The sequence below is a fragment of the Micrasema longulum genome, unplaced genomic scaffold (genome assembly GCF_059751315.1).
Source record: "Micrasema longulum isolate JH-2025_06_02 unplaced genomic scaffold, ASM5975131v1 h1tg001090l, whole genome shotgun sequence".
Taxonomy (NCBI): domain Eukaryota; kingdom Metazoa; phylum Arthropoda; class Insecta; order Trichoptera; family Brachycentridae; genus Micrasema; species Micrasema longulum.
Window position 1 is genome coordinate 125,196 of NW_028278278.1, and position 12,996 is coordinate 138,191.

General features: G+C 31.6%; 1 protein-coding gene across 2 annotated transcripts in view; it reads left to right on the forward strand.

Moving 5' to 3' along the window:
• Positions 1-12,996, forward strand: part of LOC148277070 (uncharacterized) — a 52,421-nt gene that overhangs the window by 19,415 nt on the left and 20,010 nt on the right. The window contains exon 1 of one of the 2 annotated variants that reach the window (XM_088233378.1): positions 7,889-7,920. The exons of the other annotated variant lie outside the window; for it this stretch is intronic. Coding sequence (XP_088089504.1) covers positions 7,898-7,920 — 23 coding nt within the window. The 5' untranslated portion in view covers positions 7,889-7,897. Of the gene's footprint in view, positions 1-7,888; positions 7,921-12,996 lie in introns of those variants that run through there. 2 annotated transcript variants of the gene reach the window in all.

A 12,996-nucleotide genomic window follows, 5' to 3' on the forward strand; every position in this document is an offset into this window, starting at 1 on the left:
CAGGACTCGACCATTGTCCACGTGTAAACTGCAATTGTAGGACAAAACATTGTTTCGAGACATTGCCAAGAAGACAGGCGGGCAGGTTATCTCTGCGGAACAATAATTACCTCCACGACCGCGCGCGGCCGCCAGCGGCCTCATTGTCCTCGTTTGAACATGCACGGACAGTACCTTGTGACAATAGCGAATTGCTTAACGTGAACGTGTTCTCCCGCAAAAAATTTCTGCCGAAAATGGTGGCAGAGAAGAATATTTTTTATAATTTGATTCGTCCTTGAACAATTCCAATACGTCTTGGTGAAAAATAAAACAATATTTTTCTCGAACTCGTGTATTTATTTTTGCAGCGCTCACGTGTGAACTGCGGCCGAATTTTCGTATTCTCCCAGCGTTCTGTCTTGCGCGTTCGAGGCTGTTCACGGAGCTGGGACAAGACAATATTGTCACGTATATTGTATTGTCCACATGTAAATGATACTTTGGTTTTGTCAAAAACTCTCGTCTTATCCTTGTATACTCGCAAGGTTTAGAAAAGCATTATCGAGCGCGGATCTCGACATTGAGACTTGTCATAGTTCTACCCATTCGCCTCTGAGATGGCATTCCGACAGCACTTATCCCACTTTCTTCCTTGTTTTTCCAACTCTATACTTCACTCCGTAGATTAAGGTCGGAACCAGGACTCCATTGTAAACTACGAATTATCACGACACTGTAAGTGTGTATGGTATAAGTGGGGTGGTGCATATGCCAATATATTAAACCCTCTTAAAATAGTACAAAGATTAATTATTAAAGTAATTTTAAAGAAACCCTCAGCATTCAATACGGAAAGTCCATGTAAAATATTTAAGGTTCATACAGTAGACACTCTTTATAAAATAAATTCTATTATACAAATTTATAAAAAAGAAAAAATAAAAGAATTTGAAATGAATAAGTCACTCAGATACCAACATAATATTAAAAATCCTAAATTCCATACAAGTTATGGTCAAAATAGCTTTGTCTTCAAAGGTGTAAAAAATTATAAAATCTTCCTAATGAACTAAAAACTATTAAAAATAAAATATCAATAAATAAATTTAAAGTTAATCTAAAGAAATTTTTCGAACTAGGGTAAAAACTACATTAATTTTAATTGGTATGAATGTATTATTGTTTTACGTTTTTTCTTTATATATCCTATGTTTTTATTTTTCTTTTCATGTACTCGTATTTAAAATTACATAAACTCTTATAAATAAATAACTAAAACAGTGTAAGTCACTCTCCAAGCACAAGAGTTAGTCTCTTTTTTTGGAGAGTTACAGTGATAACATTTACTAGATGTGTAAAAGTAGATATGCTTAGAATTTTACAAAAACATGTACTTTTTATGAAATTTATGAATAAAAAAAAAATAAAAAAAAAGTATTCAAATCAAAGAAAAAAAAAAAAAAGCCACTTGGGTAATTTGATAAATGCACATGTGCTATAAGTTCAGAGTTATGCTATCTAGATTTTTCGACAGCCCTGCGTCCTCTTGACTCTTCCAATTTTATCTATAGCCGGTTGCGGGGAGATGGTGGATCTCCTATCAACCCCTTCTAGGGCTGGCACACACCGCCACCAGCACGGCAGTGGTACCGGCCAGATGGAAGCTGACGTTGACTAATTGCGTCCTCCTTGTCATTGGCTGCGCGACTGCTGCTATCACCAATAATGAAGATTGATTGGCTAAAACTTGTGATGTCCCAGAGAAGAATATCGCTCATTTTCCGTGACGCTGTCGCTGAGAATTTTGTTTTGTTTTTTTTTCCAGCCTTGCTAATAAGCTGATCAGCTAAAACGCCAAATTCATCTAAAGGTACATACATTATAAACAGAGTCTTCTTTATAAATTTATCAAAAACGTAAATTATCAAAAATATGAATGACGGTCTTATTATACTTACCTATATAGATTTAGGACATATTTTGGGTTATCATTATAAAGGTAATTCGTTTATTTTTCATTCCGGTTGGGATTTATAATTTTGTTAGATGTTTATTTTATTGTACTTATATATTTTTTATATAAATTTAATTTGTATTCGTATATAAAAAGTTTTGATACCATCAAAACTCTTTTCTGCTCACTAGTTCGACCCCATTTACAATATGCTTCTTCAATTTGGTCTCCATTCTATAGGACTCATATTGAGCATATCGAGTCTATCCAACACCGTTTTCTAAGAAAAGTGTCATGGTTGCTCGGATCGCAAAGGGGTAATTATTCCTATTTCGAAATATACCAATCTCTTAATTCGTCTTCATTGGAGAAACGCAGAACTGAGCTGGGCTTTATACACATTTTCAAAATATTTCATGCACAAGTGATGTCCCACCTCTGTTGCGATCAATTTCTTTTCATGTTCCAAACCGTGTCACCCGAAGTCAAAATCGGCTATTTATCAAATCTTCCAACACCAACTTTTGTTTTTATGTCGCAATGTTCAGAATGTCTAGATAAGTCAATTCGCCGCCGCACAAATTTAATCGTGTTTATGAATATATTTTAGACCATTATTTTATTGCTCTTTTTTATCTTTGCCACATAGTTTTATGTTCTTTTTGTTCAGTTTCTTGTACGTATGTTCTCTTATATAGCTGTTGTTTTAGACTTGGGCCGTATATATAATAAATCAAATAAATAAATATAAGGGCGGGTATTTTTTACTACCAACCCAAACCTTTTAATTTGTGAAAATATATTATAAATATGAAAAGATGTATAATATACTATATGATTTTCTTTTTAAAAGTTAAATCTCCTCTATTATTGTGAGGAAAAGTGGAAACAGATGTTTAGATATGCTCCAAGTATTTTACTATATATGCATTAAAAAATATGTAAGGACAGCTTTATAAAACATTACTCTTTGATAAGGAAACCTACCGATAATATTTCGACATGTTTCTTAATAAAAAATCAATTGTATTCGCATCTATTTACTGTTGTTAAGTTTATTTATGTTTATTGACCATGAAGTGCTTTCGCCTAAAGGAGTATCTTAAATAATACAATTTCACCTAAGCACTAATTATAAAAAAATAAGATGAGGTAGAGCAAGTGCTAGTGCTCAATCACAAATCGCCAATCGACGCGTCGATTAAAAGTCTTCAACTAACACTTAATCCATAAGAAGTTTTTATCTCGTCGGTAAATAATTACCGACGAGTGTGGTTATTGTGACTGAACTGCCGGTATTTTTTTTATAATATAAAAAACAAATACTGTTAATCCACTAAATACCAATAAATCGCCCCATTTTCCATTCACCATACTTTCATGATAACGAAATTAATAAAACACATTGAAAAGTAATCTGTATAATGCATTAAAAAAGGCTTCCGCGAATTTCGTTTTTTGTACAGAAAGTGCAAAGTCTAATGGCATATTCTGTTGTGTAGGTTTTCCCCGACACAGATTGTGATCGCTTTGACGAAAATAAATGCAATATTCATAATGTTTTTAGTTGCTTTGTCGGAATTCTGTACTGTTCTTTGATTCGATTTATCATTCTCCGTTCTTTTTGTTAGAATGAAAGACAAATGTAATCACAAAACTCTGGAATATTTTTAAAGAAATTTGCGTTCTTATGATTCACTTAAATATTTTAATTTTTCTATTTTTGGTGAGTTATAAATAATCATATTAGAAAAGATAATCAATAATAAATAAGATTTTGGGGTATCCGCAACGACCGCAACACTACTACCAGACCATAACCATAAGTACTTTCGCCTATATAAAATCTTTTTTTATTTCTTTTAATGTGTTGTGTATTTATAAAATTATTACTTTCTTTGTTTGTAGTTACCTGTATATTTATTTTTACACTTATAAATATATGAAAATGTATTTATTTTTTTGTTTGAATTCTTTACAAGTTACTTACAATTTGCTTTTTAATTCAATTACTTTTATTATATCCATATAAAATTATTTTTTCTTTTTACTATGTAAAGTTTCACTTTTTATTTTGCATGGCAGTATGCTTCTTATTGTTTCTAAATGTATTGTTTATCTTTTAAATTTTTACGCACTATGTTTGTACTTAACTGTATATTTTTTGTAAATGCCCCTTGGGCGTATTGTAAAATTAAATAAATAAAAATAAATAAATAAGTACCTACTCTTATTTTTTCAATTTTATCAGTACCTACTTTGGAGTTTCAAAATATATACCTACACTGCTTCTTTGCAGTAGAATTTTGAGGTTTTTTCTGTGCACGTTCTAAAGCACATTTTTTCTATTATATGTAAAACATAAACGATTATTTTTATACTGAATATTATTCAGCAGAAAAAATAAAATCCAAACAAAAAAATATAAATAATAAGTCGTAATTATAGCAATAAGTTGAACATTAAAAAACATTTCCACCAAAAGGGCCAGTCTCTTCTATAATATTATTGTGAATTATTTATCTGAACTGTGAATTTCCTCGGTTTTATCCCAGCAAATATTAATTACAATGTCTCGAGTAACCTTCATGTAACAAAAATGACCAAGATACACTGCGATTGGTGTACCTATGCAGTGCACTATGAACCATTAGGTGCGGAAAGGAAATGATGTTTAGAGTATGTTCAAATGTTTGTAGACAGGCTGGATTTCCTCCCAAGGGAGTTATTTAGATCTGAATTTATTGCAACACAGAGTGAAAATATTTTTAAAAAGGAAATATGGAAGTCTAGGCATTTACAGGGCTTATGGGCTATCATTGGCTGGTTAAACTTCCATATTCCCTTGCCAAAAATGTTTTCCTTCTCTGTTGCAACAAATTTAGATCAAAATATTAACTAGTTTATGTGCACACAAAAACTCCATACAAAAGCAATTAACAACATTAGCGTTACTCTTTTTAAGGTGCTAGGCCCATTTTCGCTTGTCAAGTAAAATGCTGACAAGCAATTATTTTCCCATTTTCTTCCCCGTCAGTTTATTCTGAGGCACGCCAACAAAGTAAGAATTTTCCAATCATGTCTGCACTAGAATTGCGGATAAAATAGCACGAAGTCCTTTGTCCAAGTAACGATTATAACTTTAGGTGGCTATTTTGCGCAACATATTTTAAAATTTCAATAGCACTGCTGTCAAAAAAAGAACACGGGGATTTTTTAACCTGGAGAATGTCATATAAAGTCCTCAAAGGCAATAAAGTCATAGAAAAAAAAAATCAAAATTCTACTAATTAGTAAATGTCTGCTTATCTTGTTTAAATAACAGATTTATGCATTGGGGTGCAAGCCCATTGTTACAATAGAACAGTAACAGAAGTACTTCTACTACTACCGCTACTACCATCAGGCCATTTCACCGTAGGGGTAGGCAAAGAGGAAAGACACTCACAAACGTCTATCCTGACATACATTCCTAGCTTTTACATCTTATCATACATGGGTTGTGTCTGCTTTTGACATAATCAGACTTTGGTTTATTTGATCATGCCACGTCTTTCTTGGTCGTCTTCGTTCTAGTTACCATTCATCCTTGCCATATATATATATATATATATATATACATATATGTTTTACCATTCTTTCGCTCGCAGTCCGATTTGTTAGGCTGGAATTGCGCGGTTTTGATGCGCAGTCCGATCTGTACACATATGTATCTATACTCTATACGCGTAAAAGCGACGGCGCATCCCAGCCCGCAGTCCGATCTGCAACCCCAAAGCGAGATGACGTTGCGCGCCCATATTTTTTTCAGTGAATGTGCCAGCTTGGAGTATTTCAGCTATTGCAGAGTTTATACAGGTGTATAGAACTCACCCCTGTCTTTGGAAAATAAAGAGTAAAGATTATTGCAATCGAAATTTATGCAATGCGGCGTACGATGGGCGTGTGGAGTTTTGTAAAAAAATGCCGCCACTAAATTTTAAATCTTCAAAAAAACGACCGGTCGCTAGAAATTTTAATGTGGCTGCAAGACGTTCTTCCGTTGATAAGCATTTTCTTATAGTTGTATCCTTCTTGGTAATTTTTGAAGACACCATAGCAAGTAAACACTCATAATTTTCACTGTTTATCCGTAAATAATTTCCTTAATCTTCCGGGTTATTTTCGCGCAGCTCATTTAACATTGGCAAATGTCCATATCGACGTCTGTATTTTTTCTCCCAAATTTGCCGTTTTTGCCGCTCGGTTCTACACGCGTTTGGAACGTCGCGTCGTTCCAGATGCGCGGTCCGATCTATACGTGTAATGGGCCCTTATGTTTCACTTTCATGCATAAGTGTTGGGACTAAAACTTTATATTTATATTATTTTAGTAGGTACTTAATGTATTTAAATCGACGTTTTTATGTTTACGAATTCATATTTAATAATAATATTAATAAAATTATATTTCAATTTAGATTCATCTTTATTATGCAGACAGATATGGAAAATCTCTTTAGAAATTTAATGCAGGTCTATGTATTGTAATAATATGTATCCTCTACGGCTTTTTGCCGTCATACGTTCACGTTTGAATGATTTTATTAAAATTGTACTGTGTTTTCACTTTTGGATAACACAGATTATGACTATGGATTTTGATAAATATTTTTACACGAATTTGATTGTTAAACTGTACGGTGAAACAATAAAAAATACGTCGTTTATTGTATTTTGTTATTTATTTAATTTTATTTGGGAAAAAAACAACAGTTTTTACATATATTGTATAAAAAAATAAGAATACATATGAACGAAAATTGTGAAAACAGTCAATAAAAAATTTCCACAGTGGTGTAAGATATCGATTAAGTACATTATCGGTATCAAAACAACAGCAATTCACAATTTTTAGGCACTTAGAAACTTGAAAATAAAATAAAAATACATATACTTATTTACAGTTATAAAAATAAAGTTAATAGAAACAAGATTTAAATTTAAAGAATAAGAAAATAAAAAAGTTATATATAAATAACGTAATAGGTACAAACATATAATAATGAACATACGAATACATACATCATTACTGACACCGTAAAACTAAACGGGTGTACTGTTTATGAGGAATTTTCTATATTTCATATAAGAGAGATGAAAAATGTCTGCGTGACCGGAGAGAACAGTATTGTAATAATGACACGCTCTAAAGAAAAAGTAGTTTTTCCTTGAGTTAGTCCTAGGTACTGGCAAATTAAATGTAGTATGAAGTCTTGTTCTGTTGGGTACAAGGTATTCTAAAGAACTTATAAGTAAAGGGCAGTCTACGATATTGTTTACCAGTTTAAACAGGATTAATTGATCTGCAATCACTCTTCTATACTCCAGAGTTTGAAATGAATTTGGTGTACAGTGAAATTTATATTTTATTAAATTAATGAATCTCTTCTGTATCCTTTCTAGGTTTTTTATACATATTTTATATTGGGGATTCCATATAATTGAAGCATATTCTAATTGACTTCTCACATATGTGTTATATGGCAATATAAATGTTTTAATGTTTTTGAAGTTATTAGACATTCGCATTAAAAAACCTATTATGTGGCTAGTGCCTAACATCCTAAAAATATCTCACTTGTTATCATATTGTATTATATGTACGAGTGACAACGCTAGACGGTTGGACGAATTCTACTTGGTTCCATTGTTGTATCCTTCGCGCTACGTCGTACTATTGGTTCGCTTAATGTACCTACAATATATATCTACCTTTCAGAAGCTTCCTCCCGGCAATTATTTTGAGGATATGTCAGCCGCACTCGTCCTCATTTGTCCAGTCCGCGAAGTAATTGCGAGAAATCCTTTGTCCGCCATTTTGTCGAGTCCGATGTTGGCTGTCAGCTTTGGTGCAGCTTGTTTCGGCATCTGTGACAAAGGAATTGACAGGCGACGACGCAATTTCCCGCCTTTGGGAAAATGAGGCTGAAGTGTGGCGAAGGGTGAGAAAAGGATTTGCTTGTCTGCCCTGTACTTGTATTGCGCTGTACGCCGTATGACGCGTCAATTTTGCCACTGATTGTTACTAAGGGCTAGATGCACCACAAAAAGTTAAAAAACGTCTAAAATTAAATAATTGTTGCGTTCTTGTCAAAATTAGTTATTTTATCTTACTTCTTTCATGCAACCAATTTTATTTTCTCATTACGCTATTACGTTCAGTTTCACCAAAAAAGATCGAATTCATTTACAGTTCACATAATATAATATATTAAGGAAGGAGTATATATAATTTTTTTCTTTCTTTTTTCAAGACTGCGCTTTCAAACTTTTCTTCATATAAACGTATTCCCGTATTTTCTCCCTGGATTATTATGGCACTAGAGCGATGTTTTTTTAAAATTTTCTTTTATTCATTTGATATAAACAAATCGACAGGTTACAAAATAAACCCTTATGGATTGGTATATAAACAAGTATTCAAAACATTAATTAAATTAAGATATAAAAAGTATGATCGAAACATTTCTTTTACACACCATATTATACTCGTATATCCACCATTGACCTGTCCCTATCGTTTGTTTTTTTTTGTTTATAAATTGTCTCCCCTCAAAAGCGCCTAGCTTGTCTGTCGTCTTCGGACATAAAGTATACAAAAATGCTTACTGTTTTTGTAAACACCGAAACGCGCCGCCACGGTTGATATCTTTCTGATACTTTCATTTAAAAAAAACTAAATCGGTTCAGATTTGGGATGCGGAAAACGGGAATGCGAGACCTCGGTTTCGTCGATTTTAGCTAGGCATAATTAGTCCCATGTGCAGTTGTGTTTTTAGCACAGTATTCGGAGAGGTAATAAGTGCTCCCACCGCTTTTGAAGGTGAAACTTTTTTGAAAGCGATGACTTGATCGTCATCTTGCTCACCGTCTTCGCACATTGTGCTTGCACGAATACCGCGATCACAGAATAAGCGAGGGTCCGGATTAGCGAGGCCCTACTGTAACTAAATATTTCTTCATGTAAAATCACTAAATAAATTTATTTAGATATTTTACACAAAGAAAATATTTAGTTATATTATTATTTAACGTGGAAAACCTCACAGTTTGTGCTTCAAATATTAATTTGACATATTTTGTAGCTTAATTCGCAAACGTGCATATTTTATTACTTAAATATAAAAGAACATTTGAAAATAATATTAATAACCCTCTTATCTTTATGCACGTAAATTAAACAAACCGTTCTTCATACATTTTTGTTGTAACGTTTTATATTTTTGCAACCTTGTGACACCTACAAATATTTACTACATAAACAAAGGCTAATAAAACAATTCAACATTTTTTAATATGTTTTATCTGGTACATATTCATTTGAGTTGAGCGTTCATATAATGTACCAGGTAAAAAATTGTCGAAGAGAAATAAGGCGTTCGTTCGTATTTTTGTCTAGTTTTTCGAAATATTTTTCTGTCTTGTTGATTTAATAATCATATTATTGTGGCAGAGTTTGTGTAACTGAATTTAGAGTTGCTAAACATTTTCCGATAACGAATACCAACCCCAATCGTAACTAACTAACCGATCGTTTTCCCAGAAAGCTTGTCGGTTCGTGGGTCGGAATTTGTTCGTGAGAATCCGACACACGCCACGCGGGGCGGAGAAAAACATGCAAAAAATATGAAAATTGCATTACGCCGGCCTCAAGTGAGATTTTATAAGTATTCATTTATTTCGATCTCTTTTCAATATTATAATGACGAACGTCATTGTTTCGTCACAATATTGAAATTCACAAACTGTAGTACCTAATAATTCCCATCTAATTAATATTTTCAGCATAAAATATAATTTACAATATTTTTAGTTTGTCAACATTTTTGTAGACACGGATCAGACTTAAATCAGACAATGATAGGGTCATAAGCCCTGTAAATGCCTAGACCTTCATAATCCCGTCTAAATTAATATACCCTATCTCTATTGTAATATATCAACATATAATTAATATTTCCCATAACGAAAAAAGTATATTAATGTTTTTACGTTTTCTTTAAGCTGATATATATATTTTTTCTTTATTCAATTTCAATTCAATTTATTAATTGAAATATAACATATACATTACAAACATATATTCAATACTTACATATTATAAAAAAGAAAAAATACATGAAAGAGACTCGTGTCAAAGTAGTAGGAGAATCCTGCTCCGGAAAACCCCTTCGGATACACGGAACAGATCAATATCCAGAGCGATGTTGTTCAGCATAGCGGTAGCCCTTCCAACAGGCATAACCATAGGCAGGTTGGTCCTGTATATCGGAATATGAAACAATCTATGCTGACGCTGTCTTAGGTAATTATCAGGAACATACAAACCAATGCTCATCATAATCTCACAATTATCGATCATACCGCGCTGTCCTGATATATAATCAATATACTGTGTTGCATAGGTATTATTTCTATTTAGTTTGTATACCTGATGCTTAAATGACAATAGTTAAAGATTATTATAATACATACGAGTATATGTACAATAATAATTTTCTATATTCTTGCGTTTAGGATAATAACTAAAAAAGTATTGCATATTTGCCATTTAATATTATACAGAAAGGAATGAAATTTCACATAAAATTATATTCTGTAAAAATGGCATTTAAGAAGTTCAAAATTCAATGGACGATTTTTACAAACCAGGTTTAAAATACATCACATTTTTTTAATGTTTAGACATAAAATACATATTTTATAATAATACAATTTAAGTTCCGTCACTAATGTTCGCAATTATTATTGATCTCCATTCATCCACTTGCATCAACCTCTCTGACTATCCACCATCAATTCCCTGAAGGAGTAAGATTAATTGAACGTAGTTATGAAAAAAGCAGCCAGTCCACAATTTTGAAAAAATGAGAAATTGGTTTTATCGGGTGGAGTAAGGCCAATTCTATGTTTTGCTAAAAACAGCCAGATCGCTTTAAGACATTTAAAAAAAATAAACCTTAAAACCCACCTTCTGAAAATAATGTCGATCACAAAACAGCATTTCTCAATTTGCAAAAAACACCCCCAGCACTAAAAAAATCTGACGGTACTTTAAAAGTCATTAAAACTGTTCAAATACATTATTAGATTCTAGTTTGTAAAAAAAAAACGAATGTATTCATTGTTTATCATCTGTAAAATTAAAAAACATTCCAACTGTTGTGTAGATTTGATTATTCATTCGTTTCATTAAGGTGCTTTTATCTCAATTTTACTTTTCTATGGCTAGCTGCTTTCTGCATAACTACGTTCAATTACCGTTAGTAAAATATTCCCTAAATCTTGTATTGACAATCGACAGCATCGGTAAATCTCTTTGTGGTCCTTTGTAATTGATGGCCTAGCGCAGTTTAATCTGAAAGTATGATAATTTTATTGCGAATTTTAACAGGGGGCACATTTCCTCTTTGTTTCTCAGCCCAAGGAGGCCAGGCAGTGGTTAAGTAAGCATCAGAGGGGGTTAATGGCTTCTGCATCCGTTTGCTCTGAATCTGGGCGATAAAGACAAATCATGTCCCGGAAATGTTATGACGTGGCAAGTCCATAAAATAGCGAGACTCTTTACTTATTTGCTCCACACTGGCTGTTTGTGCATCCAGAAACGGCTATTTATCGATAAATGTAACTACCATGATTAATTTTCTGCCACCCACAGAATTTTGAAATTTATAAAGGTTTGTTTGGTAAAATAGCTTGTTTCTCATTATTATGTTATTTTGCTAATTACTATGCTTATCGTCTCAGTTTTCGTTTGTGCGTTTTTAAATTATTTCAGATTTATTTATTTAAAAAAAAATCATAACTATATGAAACTTTAAGTACTATTTGTGGTTTTTTACCACCTTAACCTACGTGCACGTGAACTATATTATAATTTACTTTGTATTTATAGGTCACACACGAGTTTAATAATAATATTAGTCAGAACACAAGCTTCACCTTATGGTGGGTTATTTTTTTAAAAATAAATTATTTTATTTTGTTCATAAACGCCCAAAAGGCATTTACAAAAAACAAAAATGAAATACATGCTAACATACTCAATAATAAACACAGAATATACAGAAAAAATATGTGAAATTAGTTAAAAAGGATATAATAAAAAGTTTTACAAAGCAAAAAAATAAAAAAACAATAACAAAGGTATGCAAGAAAAAACAGTAAGCATATAAACAAAAAATGCAAAGATATAAGCTTATGAAATAAATTCTGTAAAGCAAACAATAAATTGAGTGTTACGGTAAGCAAGAAAGACATTTTTAAGTTAAATTAATACACAAGCAAGCATATATTATCACGAAAAAATAAGAAATAAAAATATGTATCTATGAAATGCGTATTTGCCAATACTACAATGCAATTTGATAAAATAGTAAAAAATAAAAAACAAGTATAAGGTAATAAAAATAAACAGTAAGTATTTTTTTAATTTATGGAATTGAATTGTTAATAATACTCGTAGTTTGACGAGCAGCTACAAATATTGTTATTGTCATTCTGAATACCCGTAATATGCTGTGTTCTAATTAATATTAAACTCATTTATGTCCTAAAAATACAAAGTATTTTATTTATAATATATTTAAAATGTTATTCTACAAATTAAATGCCGAAACAATAAGTAATACATTATTCTAATAAACTTGTTAATATATTTTTATGACGTTAGTTTATGTTCGATTATATGGTTTGCATATCCGTTCACGTTGTTCGATCACATTTCGCATGTTTTCTCATATAAATATAAAACTGTTGTATTAATTTGATATAATTATATAATATAATTGATTTGATAAATTAAGAATATTTTTTCGATCTCGATGATAAATTTATTTACATAATTTTACAAAATGTTAAATATGTATTTACAAATACCTAAGCTCATTTTATTGCACATTACGACTATCGTATTTGTCTTTGTAACCATGTTATTGCTTGTTTTTTTTTTATCTATATAGCTTGTAAGTATTTGGTCTTTATTAGTAAATAAAAACGCATAACAATACGCATTTAAA